General features: G+C 43.9%; 1 protein-coding gene across 1 annotated transcript in view; it reads right to left on the minus strand.

Moving 5' to 3' along the window:
• Window positions 1-1221: 1221 nt before the first annotated feature.
• The window catches only part of LOC136843278 (acyl-coenzyme A diphosphatase NUDT19-like), a 131244-nt gene continuing 106952 nt past the window's right edge, over window positions 1222-25513 (minus strand). The window contains 1 exon segment of the mRNA XM_067111458.1: window positions 1222-1562. Coding sequence (XP_066967559.1) covers window positions 1345-1562 — 218 coding nt within the window. The 3' untranslated portion in view covers window positions 1222-1344.

Raw genomic sequence — 25513 nt, forward strand, 5'->3', positions numbered from 1 at the left:
GAGAGAGAGAGAGAGAGAGAGAGAGAGAGAGAGAGAGAACTGAAAATAGAGTTTAGGCCAAAGGCCAAGCGCTGGAAGGAAAATTGAGAATAGGTAGGTTTGAAAGGCGTAACAGGAGGAAAACCTCACAGTTGCACTATGAAACAACTGTTAGGAGAGGATGGAAAGTAAGAAGGAAGAAAGAGAATATGAATGGAAGTACGAGAAAAGGAATGAAAGGGGTTGCATCTAAGGAACGAAGGGACACTGCAAAGAACCTTAAGTAGTGCCTACAGTGCACCCCATGAGATGAACTGATGGCACTATCCCCATATGGGAGAAAGAGAGAGGTGTTAAAAATATGGTTACCTTAACCCTAAGGCTTGGGAAAGCCAAAGCCCAATAGTGTACAAACAGGCAAGAGCTTAAGCTAAAAACTAATTTCTAATTCTGTCTGAGCATCTCTACCATTGCTCAGATGATGCAGGTCTCAAATCATAGCTAATTTCTTTTTATTTTCCACATGCTAAAATAATACCTAGATCTGCCTCAAAAATTACATATGATGAGTGATCTAATAGAGGTAGGTCAGATCTCCATGTCAAAAAGTAGATTTATAAGTTTCATATTTTTCTCTTACTATTTCTTCTCATCCTCTTTATCTTTCAATGTATTCATTACGGCACTGGAATGACAACATATGAAATACAGTAATGTAAAAGGTGTCCCTTATTTTGTGCTTTTCTTCTCCTTACTCAAAAAGGACCTCTCATAATTTCACACATCTAAAATTTATAATAAAAACTAATCATCTTTGATATCAGCACAAATCATGCCCACATCCAACATAAGCCCTCTTCTGGGTGGGCTAAATAGAGCATGAGCAAAAAGGTTGAATGTAAAGAAAACTAAGAGCAAAATTTGACACCTTTTTGGAAGCCTGAAAGAAAACAAAACCAGTGCAAAACTCTGACAAAATTCACCAGTTCTGAAGCCACTTTTGTTCACATCTGTTATGGCTGGGAACACAGAGAAGCAAGGTACAGTTGTGACTGAAAACTTTTCTGAAAACTTAAACTCAGTTGCGTATCTGGGTTAATCAATAAAAGCACTTGATTTTAGGTTTTTCAGATGTTTCCATTCACAACTGTACATTGCTCCTTTGTGTTCCCAGCCATAACAGACGTGAACAAAATACTTTCACTTAAGTTTCAAGCCATTAGGAATTAGTAAATGATAAACTTTAACCAATGCATTAACTTTTCTTTGTACATTATTTACAATAAAATACAAAATTTCTAGCGATATTCCATTAATATAAATATATAACATTATCATTGTTCTTATCGAAGAAAACATCAATAGCTACATCTTTGAGGACTCGCCATAAACATCTCTAAAATTCAAAGGAGAAACGTGTCCAAATTTTTGGACAATATTTGCCACAAATCTGATATCCCGAGGACTGCTAATTTCCCCTCGATGTAAAAACTTGGCAGCACTTCTAAGCTCTGACATAGAAGATTTGAAGGTAAGAACAGGGTCATCAGTATGATCTAAATCTTCTGGATATAAATCATCACCTGGAATTATTAGAGAAAAATCATAAATGTGAGGCTAAATCACCTCGGACGATTTTGGGTACATTTGTGAAATCTGTAAGGGTAACAAGTTTATATTTCCAAGGAATCAAGATAATTGGGATGCAAATCATCAAGAAAATAGTTTACAATATAATTACAGTTACCTGAAAAATGAATGTGTAAGAATCCACTGTGATTCTTATGTATTAAAATCTGCAAAAACAACCTTGATTTTTGCCACTTGTGAAGCCTGTAGCATAAGAAATACAGGGTGTCCATAAAGTCTCTTTACAATACAAAATATATATTACAAAAGCAAATGAACAGACAAGTATGTGGAAATTATTACAAAAGAGGAGTAGATACTGAAGTTTTTTGCTTCATTTAATACACCTCTATATGGGCACCATTAGTTGCACAAAGGATGTCAAGATGGTACTTAATTTCTTGTCATGTACGCTGTAGCATAGCCTCATCAATGGTGGCAATGGCATCAGCGATCTTTTGCTTGAGATCAGTGATGTCCCATACCTTTGTTCATTACACGATATCTTTAACATAACCCCACAGAAAGAAGTCCAGGGGAGTGATATCTGATGAACAAGGTGGCCAGGGATTGGGCCATTGCTTCCAATCCACTGATCTGTAAATGTTTGATTTAGGAACCCATGAACATGCAGTCCCCAATGATGGTTGGTTGAAGGTATCTAGTTGTGGTGCCACATATTCAGTCACAAGGTCAAGGTAAACATCTGTGGTAATCGATGTCTCACTGAAGAACAATGGACCAATGTTTCAATTACACATGATCCCACACCACACATTCACCTTTGGACTATCTCGGTGAAGTTCCCTAATCACATGGGGATGTTTTGATCCCCAGATTCTCACATTATGTGTGTTCATGTTTTCCTGAAACATGGAAGGTTGCCTCATCACTAAAACAAACTTGGTTGAGGAAAGTTTCATCCTCAGAAATTTGTTCCAGCATGTTAACTGCAAACTCTTTTCATGTTGGTTTATCATTTGGCTCGAGTGCCTGTGTGAGTTGCACTTTGTAAGTGTACAATTGCAAGTTCTTGCGTAGGATTTCATGCACTGTTGAACATAGTAGCTGTAAGTGTCTGGCAGCAGTATGGATGGACTTTGTAGGAGAACGATCAAAGGCTTGTCTTACACAATCGATGTTTTCCTTAGACGTTCTTGGTCATCCATTCCTCCCTTTATCCAACACTATCCCTGTCTCCAGAAATTTCTTGTGCCATGCATAAACTGATGGATGTGACGGTGCATCTTCCATACTTAGTTCTGTAGTTTTGCTGAGTCTGTGCATCCAATTTTTTTTCAATAAACCATGAGACACATTGTGCCTTTTCTTGAGGAGTAGCCATTATTTTAGGGGTTCATTTAATAGTACCTCTTTCATCAACAGGGTACCTAAAATACACGAATGCAATATGATTAAAAACTTTCGTAACTGCTGAGCACACAGAACAAATCTGATTAAGATATCTCATCAGTGGCTAATATAATTTTTAAATTCTAACGAGACTTATGGACACCATGTATATACTCATTTCCAAAGCATGTATTCACACTGTTATTTAATGCTATAACTTCTGTTAACTGTACTTGTTCTGGGTAAATTAATTACCCCTGTATACTGTATTCTGCTTATCTTCTGATTAACGAATGTTGCTTTAATTAATTAATTTTATTTCACTGTCACTGCTCCTCTCTATAAAATCAACTTCATAACTTCCTTTCTTTGATTACTGTTTTCTGTCCTCTCGTTTTCCTGTAACCATTCGTCTGCTGCTCAGTGGGTAAAGAAATACTTTCCCTTTTATCTCTGTTTGAAATCATTTTGTTTGTGCTTCAATGATTACCTTGACACTAATTTGGTACTGTCTTAGTACTGTACACTGTTATTGAGGTTAAAAATGTCTTTTAGTTAATCTGAATTTCTTTAGTAAGTGAACTGGGTAAAATATACACGTTACTACATATATGAATTTTTAAAAATTTTTTTTACTGACCTTAATGAGTACAGTAAGAGGACAGAATATAAATGTCAGTAACAAAAAATCAAAGAACAATATAGATGGCTGAAGTAATGCTGCTAGCTAATGAATGTTCACGTAATGATAATCTCACTCCTAGACAATTACTGGAGGAACAATGTTACATGTAGGTATCCCCATTATGAAAAATATTGCCCATCCCCCCACCCCTGAAAAAATGTAAAAATTACAGATCTCTATTGTATATCTTTACTTAGGGTGTTTATTTGCCATGTGATTTCCATTCACTTTTTTGTAAGATATTTATGTGTTGGGTTTTATTTAATTTAATTGATTTGTCTATTCACCCTTTTTTTACCATTGTAATTATTTCTTGTTTTTATTTTGTGTACACCTTTTAACAATTTTAAATTCTGTGATTCTTTTTTTATGTTGTATTTGTTCATTTTTTCTTGATTCTAACATCAAAGATTTTTTTGTAACCTCTTTTTGCGTACCATCTTTTTGTTCAAGTTCACTTCACACCCCCTTCCCCCAGTGTACCAGTGCACAGTAGTGTAAAAATCTTGTAGAATAAATTGGTAAAATGAGGTAAACGATAACATTCAAACCCTTGGTTGGTCTCATTCAGTGTCCTGTTGTAACACTTCATGATTGCAAAAATACCTGTCTTATTAACAGAATTAAGTGCACAGTGGAGATTTTGACTGCAGAAATACAGGCGTAGAAGGGGACACTCCACAGACGCAGACGCCTCGAAAGCTGGGCAAAGGATGTTGTGTGTACTCGTAGAATCCATTTGATAGCCACTGTTTCTGACTAGTTAAGTCTACCCTCCTGCTCCTGCAGTTTGCCAACATTACTGTTTTCTTTCTTTCTTATTTTTCTTTTTATTTCTTCCCACCAGGAGATTGTCCCTTCCGACTTTCGACTGGACGATCACGTCACAAAGGGAAGGTGGGGGCCTGTTGGGGATCAATCTATGATAATGAAGTAAATTCTTTTAAATCACTAGATCTATTCAAGTGCTACCAGTATATGAATTCCTAGATAAGATTTAATACAAGGCAAAGACACCAATTAAAGAAAGAGAAAATTGACAACCAAGGTGGAACTGTAACCTGATTCCTTGCTTGACTTTTGCAATCAATATTACTGAAATTAACTTAAGACGACATTAAGATGATATCTGATAGCGAAGGCATCTCGTACTCTTGCCGAGAAATTTTAGAATAACTGAGGACACAATTAGTCTGAAAATATGGAATGGTCCGTGGTTTCTTTGGGGACACACTCAAAGATAACAACAAAGAAACTGACACTGGAGCAGGAGGAGAAAACCCTGAGGATGCTTTATCTGTTCGAGAGAAGCCTCAGTTAAAATAAAACAAAATTGCAATTACTGCAGTCCCAGTTGGATGCTGGAGCTTCATCCCCACCTCGACGACAACACCAGGGCCAGACTGTCAATGAGCTCTTGCAGTCTGGCATAAAATTCAAGGAGGATCAACCCAAAGAATTCTTCTCACTGATCTGCTGCCGGAAAAATGGTCACCCTGCCTCAAAAGTCATTTCACAGGAAGTGCACTTGAGATTTTTAAGTGCCTCACATCAGTCGAAATGAGGGACTACGCACTGGTGAAGTCCTGGATTCTTGCGGTGTGCAACATCCTCCCAGAGGCATATCGCTCTTGTTATCAAACAATGGAACAAGCTGAGAGAGAGTCTCTTGCCCAGGCTGAGTGCTGAATGGGGGATGCTCTTGATTGTTGGCTCAACTCAGCTCTGCAGGAGAAAACCTACAACACCTTGTGAGATTTAACACTCTTGGAGAAGTTTGCTTCGGTGTTGATCCCAGAGGTAAGGAACAGCCTCCTGAAGGAGGACGTCCCAAATGCCAAAACCCTTGCTATACTGGGTGACCAGCGAGAACTTCACCAGTAACTGTATGTAGGGCAAAACCAGCCCTCCTCTACCTGCCTAGGATTCCCATGACTCAGGAGGGAGGTTCCAAAAAATTCCAAGACAAGAACAGAATGTATGTCAAGGAACTATAAGAGTGCCACACAAGTTGCCATGCAAAAGGAGGGTGCAGTGCCACCTCTACAAAGGCCAAGAACTTGGACATACTGTGGAAAAGGAGGACATGAGGTATCCCAGTGCTGGTCAAAGCTCTGCCATTGTGGGCTGGGAAAAAAGTCCAGTCAAGCCAGAACTGTCAATCAAAACATCCAAGAACTTTCAAAGACCCACCAAGGCAAGGAGAAACAGAAAATTGCAAGACCAGTTGTTGACAGCCCCGGTAGATGAGTGTGAAAAGGGGAAGGAATGCCTTCACTTACAATGGATCCGTGTCCCTGCAGGAACCAGGTACCAAGCCTGCATGGATGCAAAGATCCTTCAGTTGGCACATGAAAATTCCTGGAGGAGGACACCTGGAGGTTAATAACACCCGAGACAAGATCTCAGGCGGAATTTTACTGGCCTAATTTCAAAAAAGTGTTGCAGAATACTGTCACAGTTGCCATGCTTGTCAGGAACATTGGGAAAAAGGACTCTAATCTACGGAAGGCTCTGCTGTAACCCATTCCCACTGTGACCAAGCCCTTCTCAAAAATCATTTTGGACATAGTAGGGGCCCTACCAAAGATGAAGAGAGGGTACACTTACCTTCTCACTCTCATGTATGCCTTGACTTGTTTCTCCAAGGCCTTTCCCTTGTGAGCTGCAACCAGAAAAGCAGCTTACTATATTTATCACTACTTTTGGACTGCCAAAAGAGATCCAGCAGATCAGGTAGTGTGCTAGTCATCCAGTCTTCACTGACATGAAGTTAGGAACTGAACACATCAAGTCCTTTGCCTGCCATCCATAATCGCAAGGTGCCCTGGGGGCGTTTTCATGCTACCCTCAAGAATGCCCCACGAGCATACTGTCTTGCCAGAAACACAAGAGACTGGGATGAAAGAATGCCCCTCCAATTGTTTGCAATACAAGATTTCTCCCCATTTCAACTTGTGTTTGGGCATAATGTCTGGGGACCACCATGCCTACTGAAGTGGGTAGGAGACCAAGAACAGACGAAGAATGTCCTACAGTATGTACAAGAGTTCAGGGAGAGACAAAATGAAGCTTGCCAGTCAGTTCACAAGTCCTTAATCTAGGCACAAAAGAAGATGAAGTCATGGTATGACACCTCAAATTGGGTGAAAGACAGAGAGTTCCAAAGCACCATATAAGGTCACTGCGAGACTCAACAACTTGGATTTCATCGTTGCCACACCTGGACAGCAGAAAGCAACCTAAGTGTGTCATGTTAACATGCTGAAGCCCAACGTGTACCAAAAGAGCACCAGTGCCAACCCAGCTGTATGCCAGATTGCTGCTGTCAGCCATGTATCAAGCAATGAAAACACCAATTGTGGAGAAACCCAAATGAACAAGTGTAAGGGTTATCTTTTCTCCTCTTTATGTTCTGTTATTTCTCATTTTTACGACTGTTTTTATGGCTTCAACACGATATACTGCTTGTGGTTCCTGCCTCGATCAGCGTATTGATAACACGATACAACAACAGCTTTTGGGCGTTATCACTGTGTTCTTTGTTTGCCTCTCTCTTTATTCTTACTTCTCTCTCTCTCTCTCTCTCTCTCTCTCTCTCTCTCTCTCTCTCTCTCTCTCTCTCTCTCTCTCTCTCTCTCTCTCTCTCTCTCTCTCTCTCTCTTTTCTATCTAATTTTCCTATCTATTCTACACCACAACACAAGACAATGATCCAGACAGTCTGCCAAACAAACCACCAAGCCTACAGGGTAAGCCCTTAGAAGCAAAAGTAAATAACTCTGAGATCCTAGAAAATTTTGATTCAAAGGTGTATCATCTGATGAAGGAACAACAAGATATTTGCAAATTGGTCACAGAATATTGAAGTTTAATCCCAGACGTTCCAAGCCACACCAAGATCCTCCGGCATGGTGATGCAGGGGAGGCTATGCCAATATGCCAACATGCATACAGAATCTCAACACAGAAGTGGGAGCTACTGCAGAAGGAGTTAGACTATAAGCTGGCCCATGACATCATCCGCCCCAGCCAGTGACAGTGTTCACCCTGTGTGCTTGTTGGGAAATCCAATAGTGGAGTATGTTTCTGCACAGACTATTGCCAGATAAATACATATACAAGCCATTAACAATAAATACAGAGCTGGACTTTGGACCAGATACATATAGTAGCTTACAATTAATTTTTACCGTGTATGCAACCATCTCTAATACCTACACTGTATGCAGCCAGTAAGTTTATAAAGAAGTTATAAAAGGTGCAAAAACAAACAAAATTAAAAGCAAAGTCAATGTTGGCTGAGGAATGTTATTTAATTATACCCTAGGGGTATTAAAAGTAAACAGAACCTTGCATGTTTATGGTGTCCATCATTAACTTTACTTTTACTTTTGTTTGCTTTTGTATTTTTATGATTTCTGTAAAAACACTTACAGCTGCATATGGTGTAAAGCTGTGTACTACACAGTAAAATATTATAATACTACCCAGTTTAAGTACTGTACAGGGCTTACATGCATCATTAATAATATATATATATATATATATATATATATATATATATATATATTTCTGAGTCCAGTCCTGTGTCAGCGGTGAAATTCCATTACAGCACAATTTCTAGGTATAACCTTGCTAGATATACCAGAGAAAAAGAGTTTCAGGAAAGCTGGGGTTACTACCCCAGTCGGCGTCTTCTTGGAAGGCGTCGGTATAAGAAGGTGAGTGAATTACCACTACCACGGAAACCTACTCGAAAGATCGCTCCTATCAAAATCCCCGGAACAGAGCGGTGAGCGTTACAGCCCCCACCAAACACCACATGCCAGGACGAAACCAGCGCCACCTACCTCATTCCATTTTCTAGCACGTGAATCTTGGATTGTTTTGTGTGTGCTCTCCATTATTTTGGATTTTCTACTGCTTCAACGATGGCATCGAGCAGCTTTACCATTTCAAGTTAAGTACCATCTTCTTGTGGGGTTTTGTTCTATTTTTGGCTGTTATAGTCTCGTATTTTCATAAATATTGAGATCTTCTTATGGCCTTACAGCGTCCCCGCCAACCATGTCGACCATGGCGTCTCCTTCTGTTCTTTTCAGTTGGAGTTGTCTCCTCGTCGTTATAGATTTTTCCCCTTTGGTTCCTTCCTGGTGGTTCCCTTGCGGTGGCTCCCCCTTATGAATTACGCATCATTGGCCTACTGGCCTTTGTGGGAGTGATGCCCGTCCTAGTACCCCCCCCAGGCTGGGTTCCTTTTGTTTTGGTCTTACTAGGCTAATTAATTTTTATTGAAGATGGTGCTCTCTTGTAGTTTTATTTTTATTTGTTTTGTTTTTAGTGGTTTACCTCGGTGTACAGATTTGCCTCTGGCAGCCTCAGATCTAACCGCTTCCCCGTGGTAGGCTACGCTCTCTGTTGAGCACATTTTAGTTTTTAGTTTTTGTTTTTATGGTGATTGGTTATGTTTTGGAGTAGGCTTGTTTGCTTCCTTCCCTTGCCCTGGGTGAGGAGTTCAGGTTGAGGAATTTTGTTGCTGTTTTCCTCCGGGATCGTTTTTCGGTGGGCAGAGTGAGCCCCTGGGTTCTCTTCCTCCAATTGGGGGGAATCGAGCTCCTTGGATGTGTTTCCTCTAGGCTAGTCGCCCCCTTGCCTGCCATTTTCGATCCCGGCTGGTTCTCGGCTCAAATTTCTCTCCCAGTTTCTTCCTCCTCCCTTTTACTCTTCGTCCTAGCCTATATTAGGTTTGGTCCATATTAGGCGTCGCCTAACTAGAGTCGGGCTTTGGGTTGGTTGCTTCCAGTCATTTCCCCTCCAAGATTCATGGTCTGGGAGGTATGGTGCAGTTGAGCGGGTGAGCTTCTCCCGTCTCCTGTTCCTTCTGGTGGCCCTACTCCTTACCTCCCCTCCCCCCCTCCTCCTTTCCAGCCTTGTTTTGCTCGTGCGGGTGACGCTAGATGGCGTTTTCTCCGAGTTCAGGGACTTCTTTTGTTGGTTGAGGGATTCGCTCCCTCCCATATTGTCCCTAGCATCGCTGTATTGGGGTTGGTGGTTTGTTTTACTCGAATGCGTTTGAGTCACTGTTCACTCTCCCCCGTCGGTTTACGTTGATACGGTATATATTAATTGCTTCACCCTATGTTATGAACATATGAGCAGTTACCCATCTTGTTTCTCCAGCGGGGAGTAAGGGTGGAAGGTTTTCATTATAGCAGGAGCGGATCCCTCCGTCCTCTTGTGTTCTTACCATCACTTATTACTGTTTTATTTATAATTTTTGGATAAGTCAGTTATCTGCAGGTTACTCTCCTTTATTCATTATATATAAATGTGAGTCCGGCCTATACCAGGGGTCTCCGCCGTTATTTTACTGGCAACCCCTTATGGTTAGTTCCTGGTCTCTCTCCCTTTCATTCCCGGAGTACTCCGGGTCTGAAATCTACCGTCCTCTCTGAGTGATTTAGAGCTTATTGGCCCAGTTTATGTTAGGGAGTTCTTCTCCACCGGGTATTCGGTTGCAGTTGAATTTCCCGGCCTTGCCAGCTTTATTTTGCTTAGGGTGGGAGGTTCATGTACTTTCTTCTTACAGACTGTTCGCTGTGAGGAGCCGGGTGCACCGCCTCTCTCCAACAACCCTACGGTCACGTAGTTTGCCGGACCCACGCTGGTTGTGCGGTCCGCCTTGATGACCTGATTGTCTGGGCACCCTGATGGTTGTGAGATCTGTTTTGCTCTCTGTACAACTGTCAGGACGAGTTGGTAAGTGACAGTCTCTACATCATTCTCATATTGTATATTATACATTGTTTATGAGGTTCTCCGGAATGGTTTTCGTCCTTAGCTAATTGTTGGTTTTTTACAGGCGGACGAAAATTCCAAGAAGTCTGCCTTGGAATCCCTCCGGGCCTGGGTGGCTGGGTTTGGAAGGAACGTTCCGTCAGGGAAGCCCTACGTCCTCGGCGCTAGGTTGAGGGACTTGCTCTACCCGGCGCACGGGTGGCGGCGTGCAGTGCCTGAGGATCTGGCCACCCCATCATCCAGCAGATCCGGGATGAGACCCAGCCACCCCAAGCGGATGTACTCTGCGCTGAGGTTTCGGAGGATGTCGCCGCTATTAATCTTAACCTGGAACCGATGAATGTAGAGCAGGACCAGGTGGTAAGTGGTGAGGTAGGTGAGGTTGTTGGGGCGGGCCCCCCATTGTTTGACTCCCTGCTTCATCTGTCTCTTCATTTTCAGGTTTTGTGAAGTCTTCCTCCTTGGGTGATAGAGCTCCATCTGCTATCCCCAAGTTGAAGTTGAAGACTTCATGGAAGGCGAAGGGCTTCAAGTCCTCGACTTCCAAGAAGGCACTTGCCCTTCCCCGTCGAAGGCTAAGGTCTCAGGACCTGTAGCCTCCGGGAGCAAGTCTGGTTCCTCCAGCAAAGGCGCGAGTAAGAGGGCTGCAAAACCTAGCCCTCCTCGCCAACCTGCTTTTTGATGCAGAGCCTTTGCCAACCAATTGTATAAAAGCGTTTCACGGAGGACCTGGACTCGAGATTTAGCAAAATCTCAGAGAAGTTTGCCAGTCATGATAATATACTGGCGGTTTGGCTCATCCACCCCAGCCGAACCACAGTATGTTATCCCGACACTGCGGACCTCCGCCGTTTGATGTCGGTAACCCTTGGCGGTTCGCTCTCGGGGCCATCCAACATGATGGCAAGCTTACTCTTGATGGTCTTGGCACGAGGCGGTTGGAGGAACTGGAGTTCTTCCCCCGATCTCTGCCCCCTTATCCAGGCTTCGTGAGGCTCACGGAGGAAGCCTGGATTCGGTCGGACAAGGTTCCTAGGAGACTGTCATCATCCCTAGGGACCAAGCTCAGTCGGCTCTCCTGCGCGACTCTGGCGGAGTGGCAGGCAGATAACACAAATTGACTCCTTTCAAGGAACTTCACCATGTTCGCCCTGGGAGACAACCTTCCCACTCCTTGCTTGGACAAAGTCGCTCTGGCTACGACCCGGCGTGCTTCGATGGTATTCCGGTACCTCAGCTGAGGGAGACAGACCCTACTTCCTGGTATTCCCAGGAAGTAATGAGTTCTGGACAGGCGCCCGTCCACTTTCACGGTCGGGAAGCTGGACCCTCTCTGCGCCTCCACGCAATTTAGTGAGCAGCTCCCAAGCTGCCGGAAACTCTTTGAAAGCGGAGTTTGATGCCCGGACTTAAGTTAGCCCGGTCGTTGAACTCCGTATGCCTGCCTCACTGAAGCTACCGCCGTCTCCTGCTCGGACGAGCCCTTCTTTCAGGTCTTGGCTAAGTCCTTGCTGGCAGGCTTCCAGTCTGACTTATCTGAGTTTATTTTGGCCAGACTGGAATGTAGGAAGTTCATCTTCGCGATGCAACTATCCGTCCACGAGCCTAACAAGCTCGTGAAAAGCTCGATCTGGGGACCTAACCTCTTCCTGAAGAGGAGGTCACAAGTGTTATGGCTGAGGCTACACGGGCCAACCAAAGTCTTCGTTCTCGCTGGGGTATTTCAGCTTACAAGCGTAAGACCCCAGAATCGGCCGGCCCCAATCGAGAGGAGGTAAAGCGTTTCAGGAGGCATAAGAGGACTCACCATCAGGCGGTAGTCCAAGCCGTCCCGGTCTCGGCAGTGGCACAGCCTTCCACTTCTAAGGCCCACCCTCAACAGTATGTGCTGGTCCAACCAGCTGCACCCTCATATGTGGCCTCACCGGCATATAACCCCACATATGAAGGCCGTGGTTATTTTCACGGCCTTAATAGGGTTGCAAGGGGAGGAAAGAGGCAAACCCCCTCATAGAGGAAAACCAACACCACCCCAAGAGGAAGACCTGGACGTGGTAGGGAATAAACCCGCCCCTCCCACTGAGAGAACACAGGTAGGCGGTCGCCTGTTTTGGTTCAGGGACCAATGGACCTTCAGCCCTTGGGCACACAGCATTGTGTCCAAAGGCCTAGGATGGAGCTGGATCAAAAACCCTCCTCCTCTAACCAGGTTTTACCAGCCACCCACTGCAGTCCTAAAGTTATGTGACAGAATTGCTCAACAAACGAGCAATAAAGAAAGTAAGGCACCTAAAGTTTCAAGGCAGGTTATTCACTGTTCCCAAAAAGACTCCGATCAACAAAGAGTGATCCTGGATCTGTCGCGCGTCTAAATCGCTACATAAAAAATGCGACAAATTTCGCATGCTTCGGTAGCTCAGGTACGGACTCTACTTCGTGGGCCGTCACCACCTCTATCGATCTTTCAGACGCTTACTATCACGTCCCGGTTGCGCGGAACTTCTCTCAGTTCCTCGGTTTCAGACTCGGAATCAGGCCTACTCCTTCAGGGTCATGCCCTTCGGTCTGAACATTGCGCCCAGGATATTCACAAAGCTGGCGGACACGGTAGTACAGCAACTCCGGTCTCAAGGGATATCCCTAGCAGCATATTTGGACGACTGGATTATTTGGGCACCAACAGTTCCGGAGTGTCAAAAAGCCACGTCCATAGTCATCAATTTCCTGGAGTCGCTGGGTTTCCAACTGAACAGAGAAAGTCCGCCTGACTCCGGACTCCCGGTTTCAGTGGTTGGGTCTCAACTGGGATCTGTCATCTCACACGCTGTCCCTTCCGCCTCCCAAGAGGAAAGAGATAGCATCTCTCACCAGGAGATTTCTCAAAAATCCATCAGCATCCCGCGGTCCCAAGAAAGGGTCCTTGGCTCTCTTCAGTTTGCCTCAGTGACAAACCTGCTGTTAAAAGCAAAATTAAAAGACATAAACAGAGTGTGGCGGAGTCGAGCCAATGTCAAGCTCAGAGACAAGGTCTCCTCTATCCCCTCAAATCTTAAAGACAAGGTTGCGGCCGTGGGCCTCGGTCAAAGGCTTGTCCAAAACAGTTCCACTTCAATTTCCCCCTCCGGCACTAGTAGTTCACACAGACGCTTCCTTAAAAGCGGCTGGGGGGGATATTCTCCAAAACAAAAGTACAAGGAACGTGGTCCACAATGTTTCAGCAGTTCCATATAAACACCCTGGAAGCTATGGCGGTATTTCTAACTCTGAAGAAAATCCGCCCCAACCGGATTCATATCAGGTTGGTATTGGACAGCGCAGTGGTAGTTCATTGCATCAACAGGGGCGGCTCCAAATCAGGCCGAGTAAACCAAGTAATGGTTGCTATCTTCTCCCGGCGAACAAGCACGGCTGGCACCTGTCAGCCACCCACCTAGCGGGGTGTCCGGGCGTGGTGGCGGATTCCCTGTCCAGGACTGCTCCGTTGGAGGCGGAGTGGTCTCTGGACGTGGAATCTTTCAAATGGATTTGCCGCCGGGTTCCGGGCCTCAAGTGGATCTGTTCGCAACGGAGAGCAACTTCAAGCTCCCCTGTTATGTGGCCCCAACCTGGACCCTCAGGCGTTCGCCATAGACGCAATGACAGTAGATTGGAACAGTTGGGGAGAAGATTTATCTTTTCCCCAATAAACTTACTGCTGAAAGTTTTACACAAACTCAGGACATTCAAAGGTCAATTAGCCTAGTAGCTCCTATTGGCCGAAGAGCAATTGGTTCCCTCTTCTTCAGGAACTGGGACTTACGGAGTCTTGGATCCCCAAGCCCATTCTGACTCAGACAGTACAAACCAAGACTGTGTCAGCTTCCTCAAGAATTCAGAATGCCCTAGTTTTATGGACTTTGTAAAGTTCGCAGCTCAAAAGGAGCAAACATTGACCCGTCAACACTCTGTTTTAGAATCAGATAAAGAGATTCTACTATTAGACAGTATGACTCAGCAGTCAAAAAATTAGCCTCCTTTCTAAAAGCATCTGAAGCCAAAATCATGACAGCTAATTTAGGAGTTTCCTTCTTTAGATCATTGTTTGAGAAAGGCCTAGCTCCGGCCACTATTACCACAATCAAGTCAGCATTAAAGAAAGTATTTCTTTGGCTTTAAAATCGACCTTACAGATTCCTACTTTTCATCTATCCCCAGAGCATGCGCTCGTCTGAGACCAGTATCACGCCCACAGTCGGTTACGTGGTTTCTCAATGACGTCCTTAAGTTAGCATCAGAGATGGATAACTTTCATTGCTCTTATCAGGATCTGTTAAGGAAGACCTTATTTTGATTAGCTTGGCTTCAGGTGCTAGAATCTCAGAGCTGTCGGCTCTCACTGAGAGTGATAATTATGTGAACTTCCTCCCGTCTGGAGAGGTCCTCCTTTCCCCTGATCCTAGATTTTTAGCTAAGAACGAAGACCCACAGGACAGGTGGTCCCCTTGGAAGGTGGTGCCCCTTCCTCAAGACCAGTCTTTATGTCCAGTTTATACACTTAAATCTTACCTTTCAAGAACTCCACAGAGTAAGTCAGGTCCTCTTTTTATCAGGGAGAAAGGTGGTACTCTTTCACTAAATGCTATAAGGCAACAAATTTTATATTTTATTAAACAGGCCAACCCAGATTCAGTCCCTAAGGTTCATGATATTCGAGCAGTTGCTACTTCCATTAATTACTTTCATAATATGGACTTTTCGGAGTTATCTAAATTTACGGGTTGGAAATCACCTCTAGTGTTTAAACGCCACTATTTAAAAACGCTCGAAGCCCTGAAATTTTCTACAATAGCTGTGGGAAGTGTCATCTCCCCACCTTAATTAATCATATCCTTGTCCTTTCCTTTCCCCCCCGCCCGCCTGCCTCATTTACTTTTCTGCTTATTCTCCTGGTTGATTATACCTCACTGCCTGGCTCCTCATATAGTTGTTTCTTGTACCTGTTAATGGAAAAAGCGTAATCTGATATGCCATTATTGCTCCTTTGTGGGGTACTGGACAGTTTTTATTTGGCTCCATGTACCCCAGATAATTGTATATATTAATGTTAATTGATTTTGTCTCTTACGTGTTTAGCCTAAGTTTACGTGTATAGTATTAAGGTTATATTTAGAGTTATTTTGTACACATTTCATGTTTCACCTTGCTTTTAAGTAATTTTAAGGTTTTTTTGGGGCTTTTTCTCCGTCGTGCGGGATCTCCCCACTGTTTCATAGTATTAAGTTTTTTAATGTGCCTTAGATTTAATATAACTTAGTTTTAGAGTTCTTGCTACACGGAAGAGATTGCTTAATTAAAATTATTTTGGTAAAACTTTTGCCTTTTCTTCAGATTACCCTTTATTTCTTTTCCTGGTTGTTGCAGCCTTGGCATGATTCTCTATCACGATTTCACCGGCTGACACGGGACTGGACTCAGAAAAGGGATTTTGACAGAGGAAAAATCTATTTCTGAGGAAGGTCCCGTGTCACCCGGTGACCCTCCCTGTATCACCTAGTACTCTCCCCCTCCCTCTTGCACATGCCAAGTCTGGGGTTAGTGCTAGCATGGAATGAGGTAGGTGGCGCTGGTGTCGCCGTCCTGGCGGGTGTTTGGTGTGGGGGCTGTAACGGCTCACCGCTCTGTTCCGGGGGTTTTGATAAGGAGAGATCTTTGAGTAGGTTTCCGTGGTAGTGGTAATTCACTCACCCCTTCTTATACCGACGCCTTCCAAGAAGACGCTCGACTGGGGGTAGTAACCCCAGCTTTCCTGAAAGCTCTTTTTCTCTGGTATATCTAGCAAGGTTATACCTAGAAATTCGTGCTGTAATGGAATTTCACCGGGTGACACGGGACCTTCCTCAGAAATAGATTTTTCCTCTGTCAAAATCCCTTATATATATATATATATATATATAATACAGGCAGTCCCTGGTTTACAACAGGGGTTCCGTTTTTACCAACGCGTCGTAAACCAAAAATCGTTATAAACTGAAAAATCGTCAAAAATCGTCAGAAATCCTAAGAAAACCTTACTTTTAATGCTTTGGGTGTATTGAAAACGATGTAAACTGCATTTTAATTGAGTTTTTCATAAAAAAAAAAACTCCAAATTTTGATTATTCTGCCGTTTTGGAGCCATATTTCTTCCGGATCGGATTTGACGTGTCATAACTCCCAGGAACATGCGTTAAACAAAGAAATAATTTCTGATGAATATATTTGAAAAGCGTCGTAACCTTGGAACATCATAAGCCGGACCCATAAACCGAACTGCCTGTATATACAGTATATACAATATATATATATATATATATATATATATATATATATATATATATATATATATATATATATATATATATATATATATATATATATATATATAAATATATATATATATATATATATATATATATATATATATATATATATATATATATATATATATATATATATATATATATATATATATATATATATATATATATATAAATATATATAAATATATAAATATATATAAATATATATATATATATATATATATATATATATATATATATATATATATATATATATATATATATATATATATATATAAAAGGATTTTGACAAAGGAAAAATCTATTTCTGGAGAGGGGCCCGTGTCACCGGTGAAATAGTCCATTCAGCACTTATTTCTAGGTAATTCCGTTGCTAGATACCAGAGAAAGCTAAATGAAATGCTGGAGTTACTACCCCAGAGCGAGCTCCACTAGATGGAGTTATGTATGGAAAAGGGTGAACTACAAAACACGGAACCTTATCCTATAGAGATTCCCAATGTCAAAAGTCCCAACGAGAGGTGCCGATACAAGCCCATGCACTACTCACGGACTGTATACAAGGCAACACTAGCCGCATTCCATGTTAGCACCCACCTCACTAGAATGAAGTTTATCAAGGGAGGGAGAGAATGAAAAAACAGGGGTGGGTCACCCGGGTGACACGGGCCCCTCTCCAGAAACAGATTTTCCTTTGTCAAAATCCTTTTTCTGGATCGGGTCCCGTGTCACCCGGTGAAATAATAACAGAGAAATAAACATCATCCTTACGCTATTAAAGACTTAAATAGAAACGTTTGAAAACTAGGAGAATTCTACCCTGAACATAAGTAAGGTCCTCTAAGTTCATGTAATGAAAATAATGTAAGTGGTCACCGTCTAAGATCATGAGCTTAGAATAGCACCTGAATAGGCTTGTATTAAGAAAATACTTCCTGCCTAATAGCAGACCCAATGACAGTGCCCCCTTTTTTTTAAAGGAGAGGACCTGACAAAATTGCGAGGTCCTGTCTAAAAAAAAACCTGCAAGGAGAAAACTGGACACAGAAACAGACCTTGTAAAAGGAGTACTTTCCAAGGTGACCACCGAAAATGAGGACCTTCAATTGTAGATAGAAAGTTAGGGTGAGGAATTCACAACACTACCCTGATGAGGGGAAACCAAAATGATTGGTTCCATGAGCCACAGGGCAGACAGTACAGGAAAACTAACACTAGAAGCTAAGCTGATTAAAAATTTTTGGGACTTCCTTAACAAGGAAAGGTAAGAACAAGATGATTGTTGGTTACCGAAGCTAACTCCGATACATTACTCAAAGACCAGGAAACCGAATGTGGACGGAGTACTGTTCTTAGACGAACACAGACCTTAGGGATGAAAGTTAAGGGCCTGTGAGTCTGGTTCCAACAAAACACTTTCCTCGAGGCCAATGCGGCCGCATCAGTACTGTAGCTTTGAAAACTATGTGAAGAGTGCTAGTTACTTAACTGCAGAACCATACTGCAGTAGAGTAGGATCCCTTAACTGATTTCAGGAAAACAGTAATAACAGGACCAATATCAGTTTTCTCCTAAACTGTAAGATTCACAAAGACCACAAAGCCAGGACATCAGAGTTTGAGGGGGCTGACGCAGGCTGAGTTTATACCAGACGGGACAGCTTGATAGTTTGTGGCTGAATTGGGTTGCAAACAGACCTACTTCTAGGCCCAGGAAAAGGTCACAAGACTACCTGAATGACGCTCCCGCCTAAGGACTATTCTGGCACCAGGGGAGGCCCTGGATAGGGAAAAAGCAGTGACCTTTTGGACCCCTACGAAGGGTGGTAGACAGAGGCACCTCTGCGTCTGTTGGTTATGGAGAAGAATGAACCATAACCTGAACGCAAGCAATTCGAGTCCAAAACCACTTGTTTACGCAGCGCACTATTGCTGTTTTGTTCAGAACCAGCCCAAAAGGAAACCTCTTGGGGGAAGAAGTTTCCCAAGGACAGGAAGACTGTCACCGCCCCCAAAGCATTGATATGGAACTGCCGAACGTGACCGACTAAGTACCATGTACTTCATTGGGCCAAAAATATCCACCTCACCCGCCCAGAGAGGTGACGGTGTGGAATACTGAGGCCGGAGGGGAAAGCTGGAGAGGACTGACTTTGGTAAGCACTTGACAGTTGTGCAAGGCCGGAGGCCACTATTCAAGCAGGAGGAATCAAGGAGACACGTCCCTGACTCCACCATACCCCGGTCATAAACTCCAGCCTTGACTTCAGAAGGAGAACCGTCACTGAAGCAAACTGGAGAAAACCCAGGACCTTTTCTTGGGCACAGGGAGAGGTATGCTTGAGATGATGAAATGATAGGATGCCCTTGCTATCTCTTTCCACTTCCACTGGCTTCATAACTACGGAAGGCTACCCTCCTGAATCAGGTGGGATTCCTACCTGGTTACTTAGAAGCCCAAAGACTCTAGAAACCGATTATAATGACCGGCGCCCTCAGGCAATTCCCGACGCTGGGTGCCCAAATGAGCCAGGCAACTAGATATGCAGCTAGCATAGCCTCCTAATACCGGAGCTGTTGAACTACGGTATTGTTCAAAACTGGCAAAGACTCTGGAGCCGCATTGAGGAGGGCATGAACCTGAAGGGCGTGCGCCTGCTCCCGAGTCTGAATCCCAAGAAGGGATAGGACCTTTCTGCAACCAAGATGTGAAAGGAAGCGTCGGAAAGGCCTATAGAGGTGGTTACGGCTCCACGGCGCAGTAGGATCCGAACCCACAAGACTGTAAGCAACCGAGACTTGCCGCATGAATAAGGAAAACAAACGGGACACGCCCGGAAAAACTTTCCAGTGGAAGGGAACTTCCTTGGCAGACTGAAAAAGCCTGACAGGCCATTCACAAAGACCCCCAGAACTCTGGCCGGAGGCTGATTGAACCTGATTGGGGGAACAACAGTCCAGCTCCACCCCATGCCCTGATAACTATACTCTGGGCCCAGGAACTGAAGTTCCAGTGGCCCCGAAAATGGTACAGCCTCCCAACCATATGAGAAATACTACAGGGAGGAGGCTTGATTGCCTCCCGTGAAGCGAATGCCTTCCCAATTTCTCGGAGAGGAGTAGGATGCATCCTGCTCCTATGATAACCCCGAGGGTCAGAGCCTCTGGCCAAACGTCTAGTGAAAATTCTTTCCCTAGGTTTTCGTATGAAGCAAAGAAAACTCCGGCGGGCACGTGGGGAGGCAGAGACACACGGGGTGTTACAAGGGGCTGATGTGTTGGCTGAACCCGCACACATCGAGTGGAGGCTGGGAGTGAGCTGACGGTTGTCTAGGGGGCAGAGACCTGAAGAGCCTGCACCACCGCCTGAGCAGGGGGCTCTTGAACTACATGAACTTCTTGCGGACTTGGGACAGGTCCCGGCAAGATCAGACCATTTCTGCTCGTAGGGTAGACACCCATGAGAACGGAGGCCCTGGGTAACAACAGTAGCCCCAGACGGGCCGTAACAACGCCCACCTGGGGAAAAGATTAATTCTCCAGGTGAAACTGTTCATAAGATTTTTCAGCTCAAAGGCGGAACGGGCAAGCCTGACTTACACCCTGTTTCAGCTTCCGAAAATTGACTCCAGAAGCTTAGGGAGCTGTACGCTGAATAAATTAGGAGCGTAGTCCGGGGTTAGAAGATTCACTGTGAATGTATCTGTGATATCTGTCTCCTGGAAATGCCTCAGCGATACATTTGCAAAACAAGCCTGTTGATAAGAGGGCTACATTCGAGCACAAGGGGTAGAAACAGGGCTCTCAAAGAGAGCACGTAAGACCCGACAGCTGGCGTGAACTTGGAATTCTCCGCCTGCCACTCCGTTAGAGTTCTCAGGAGACGATGTGTCCAGCCCCTAGCTGAGGGCTCACTTATGGATCCTGCCAGACAGATGCCATGCTCGTTCTGACAGTCTGGTAAAACCTGGATAAGAGGATACCAGACCGGAAGGGAAGAAATGCCCTTCCACCAACCTCCGTGCCCACACCCCCGACAGGAGGGTGCCTTCATGCTGGGAAGCATAAAGGGAAGGCACCAAGATTCCCCAGACTGGAGGGGAAAAGAGGTGGAGATGTCCGAAACGATAGAATTCGGAACGGAGCAGGACTTAACAGGTGATCCATTGACAATGAGTCTTGAGATTAATCTCTTGGGATTTAAGCTCCTGGGAAAGGGAAGGCATGGACCATGAGGTAGATAGTTAGTTTAACAGGTTGACAATGACCCTCAAAACGAGCTCCTTATAAGGAGACCCGTAAAAAGAGTTTTCAACAAAGGAAGGAGGGGTAACCGCCTTGCTTTGCTTGGGCCGTGTCCCTTTCCAGAAGACGAGGCCAAACTCGTAGATGGCACCGGATTAGAGATCCGAGGCGTCCTTGAGGGGCCCCGAGCGGGTCTTCTTGGTTTAAAAAAGGGGGTTTTTTTTTTTTTTTTTTTTTTTTACTGACTTCACCTTAGGGACGGTAGACCAGGAACCGTCGAAAAGGGATGAGAAGGTAACGAATCCCCCTAAAGGAAAAGTTTGCCTCACCTAATTCCGAGCTAAGCGGAAAGGTTTGCCTCAATTATTCCCGCACCTACTTATCGCTCCGGGACGATGTTCACAGGTCCGAGAACGAGACAGAAGGCATAACGTCTTCAGAAAACTCTCCGTAAACAATTAACAGGCGAAGAGTTACGAGACTTGCGGCGGCCTCAGGAGGGGGAAAAATTAGGACCCCAGACACCGGAGGAACAACTATCAATAAGTTATATAAGACGGAGTTTGGCGAAGGAAAAACCGATAGGTGTATATGAAACCTACCAATTTACCGAGAATCTCGCCCGGAAACGGAGTTTGGCGGAGGAAATCGATAGGCGTATATGAAACCTACCGATCCACCGAGAATCTCGCCCAGAGAGAGCCCAAACACCAAAAGATTAACTATTAATAAGCCACAAGAGGCGGAGAACCGATAGGTTTATATGAAATCTACCGAATTAACGAGAATCCCGCCCGGAGACGGAGTTTGGCGGAGTGAGTTGACAGGCGTATATGTGAAACCTACCGATTTATCGCCCAAAGAGCGACTATTAATAAGCCATATGAGCAGAGCTTGGCGGAGGTAAAACCGACAGGTATATATGAAAACCTACGGATTCATCAGGTAGCCTGCTCGGGAGAGCATAGCGTACAACGCAAATCTGCCGGGTGCCAAACGACTAATAATAAGCCAAAGGAGGCGTTTGGCGGATAAAAAACCGACTGGTGTAAATAAAACCTACGGATTCATCAAGTAGCCTGCTCGGAGAGAGCATAGCGTACTTTACAACCTTCCGAGTCAAGAATAAGTCACATGAGGCGGAGTTTGGCGGAGACGAAACCGACAGGTATATAAAAACCTCACGGGTTCATCAAGAAGCCTGCTCGAGGAGAGCATAGCGTGCTTCATAACCTTCCGTGCCAAACTATAAATCCAAAACAGACTGCGCACGGAATGGGAGCTATAGACTCCGTGACCGCTGGTTTGTTGCAGGATAGCGGAGCATTCCTGCACCAGACAAAACCAGCCAAAACGTATGAGAAAGAGGGCATGCTGGAACGGATGCGGGAGCAGAGTACCGTAGCAGCCACAGCCTAGTCAGACCAGGAAAACCCCGGAGAAAACCGGAGAGAAAACCGGGCTAACAGGACAAAACTCATAGACATAAAAACAGAGTCAACGGAACATTCGAAGCGATCATGTTTGAACAAAATGTGGGAAGGTTATGAACTGTTCGGAAGTGGGCGCACTCCGAGCCAAGAGAGGAAAACCCCGGAGGAGGATATCCTGAACGAAGTGATAGCGGTGGGGAATAAACAGCCGATCCGCTAAACACTAAAACCACGCCGTGGCAGTAAGCAAGGAGAGCGCCCAACAAGATAACGAAACACCGAACAGGTAGTAGCAAAAGGAGGGGGAACGCCAGAAAGTAAATAAAGCAGAAGACAGTTAGGTGGAGAACGCTAACTGGCCTCGTATGAGATCCCAACAGTGAGGTGCGAACATGTAGGAAGCACCACGAAGGAAATAGTCGGCGTAAAAGGAAGGGGGAAGGATAGGCCAGGAGGTTGGTAACCCAAAGCAGCGACCAGGGGTGGGACAGCACTTCCCGGCGCCAGAGATTCTCATAGATCCCCTCGCTATGTAAGCTGTGTTGCACGACAAGAGCGAGAGAAAAGGAGAGGAAGGGCAAAAACCTCTGCGGCCAGGGAGAGCAATGAAAGATAAAAGGAGTGTGAACAGGAGTGGGGAGAGCACTCCTGGTCACCTCCAGGTCCAGGTGGAGTGCCAACTCAGATACACCGAAGGACAATCAATCAATGCAGAGGAGGGGATGTAGGCTACAACATAAAATAAGGATAATTGCTCTCAAGCCTTGGAAAGTTAACAAACTTTGAAAACAAACCAAGGGGGAGAGAGAGAGCAAAGGATAAAAGGGATAGAAGGGGACTCTCGAAACCACAAAATAACATATATATAGTCGGTAAAAGAAATGTGAACAGGAGTGGGAGAGCACTCCCGGTCACCATTAGTAAACAACCCAAAGAAGGATTGAACTAGGATAGGCTACGCAGGTAAACCCTCCTCGCTATTCCAGCTTAACTTATTAGGAACATTAGCCTAAGTGAAAAGCCAAACAGGGAGGGGTGGGCGTAGGCAATATATCAAGCCAAAACCAAACAAAGGGAAGCACCAGACATAAAACACACATGTACAGAACGAGATCACCGACATGAAACTCATACGTACAGATCGAGATCGTCCCTCATAATTTTTTCCCGAAGGAAAAATGTTACAGCCAACCCTAGCTAACCTAACTGAGGTGATGTAAAGGAAGGAAGCCTAGGAGAAGGGTAAAAGGCTAACCAATAACTCAAAAAAAAAAAAAAAAAAAAAAAAAAAAAAAAAAACATAATAAAACAAAAATTGTCTATAAGGTACATGTAGGAGGATAGGCAGGCCCAACACAACATGGACGTGAAGGGACATGACCGACCTCCAGTTAAATTAAAGTATCCCAAAATTAACAAAATTCAAAAGCATCCAAGCACAAGGGCAAAAATTAAATGTAACAATGAAAATCATGTTCCCCATACACTTAGAAGTGAGTCTAAAACAAGGCAAAATAAAGCCAAAATAAGAAGCGAATAGGCCCTAGGGGGAACCACGAGCCTAAACAACAAGACAGCACTTGACCAGGAAGGGAACACAAAATTCACAAAATAAACAAAATTATAAAAACAAAGTAAAAACCAACAGTACCAATGAAAATAAGATCCCCAAAGGCTAAGAGAAGTGAGTGACAAAAATAAAGCATTATGAGGCCATGATAATGCGAATGGGCTCGAGGGGAAGCTCGTAGCCTAAACGCTCAACAACACTTCTCGTAATGAGGCCACGATAAAAAGCGAATGGGCCCGAGGGGTAGTGCTGTAGCCTAAACGCTAAACATCACTCCCGTAATGAAGCCATGATAAAGGCGAATGGGCCCAAGTGGGTAGCTCGTAGCCTAAACGCTAAACATCACTTCAGTAATAAAAATCACTCTCGTAATGAAGCCATGATAAAAGCAAATGGGCCCGAGGGGGTAAAAACAGCACTTCTCGTTAAATGGGTACAGAACAAACAAAAATTAATCAACCCCACTAAAGTTAGGGATCATTAATGGTAAAATATCCCAAATAAAAAGGGATACAAATAAAAACACAAAACAAACATGCCGACCAAGACCAAGAGAGGTCAAGAGATGACGTGATAGGAGATCGAGACAGGCGTTATAAATCCCTTTAATTATTAAACTAAAGGAAAATAAGAAGCCTCAATCGCCTAAAAAACAACAAAACACTGGTACTCAAGTAATTGGAGAAGAACCTTGCAGGATGCCATAAAAATCCAAAATAGAGCACAAAATAAGGATCACAACGAAATTACGTGTGAACAAAAAAAACGTGCTAAAATGGAATGTGGCTAGTGTTGCCTTGTATACAGTCCGCGAGTAGTGCATGGGCTTGTATCGGCACCTCTCTCATTGGGACTTTTGACATTGGGAATCTCTATAGGATAAGGTTCCGTGTTTTTGTAGTTCACCCTTTTCCATACACGACTCCATCTAGTGGAGCTCGCTCTGGGGTAGTAACTCCAGCATTTCATTTAGCTTTCTCTGGTATCTAGCAAACGGAATTACCTAGAAATAAGTGCTGAATGGACTATTTCACCGGGTGACACGACCCCGATCCAGAAATATATATATATATATATATATATATATATATATATATATATATATATATATATATATATATATATATATATATATATATATATATATATATATATATATATATATATATTCAGTAAGCTACAAACGTCCTTTTAATATCCAATTAGCTCTACCTTGGAAATAATATATTTTCATATATGTTACTTGAAGGGAATTTTTTTTTCGTTGATAATAAGTTCGCTCATCCCAAGAACCAGAACCAGCGAAGGACAAGAACTCAGGACTACAGTGGACGATTAACCCACATGGCCAGCAAGTGAGGTATAAGTGGATATCAGCTCCATGTACAAATCCCTTCGAACTCAGGTGTTTGTATTTGGAGAATATCCACCCACCTCTGCCATGTTGATCGTGTAGTGCGTTTGTTGCACGCAGCCATATTA

This window comes from Macrobrachium rosenbergii, chromosome 2 (assembly GCF_040412425.1).
Source record: "Macrobrachium rosenbergii isolate ZJJX-2024 chromosome 2, ASM4041242v1, whole genome shotgun sequence".
Lineage (NCBI taxonomy): Eukaryota > Metazoa > Arthropoda > Malacostraca > Decapoda > Palaemonidae > Macrobrachium > Macrobrachium rosenbergii.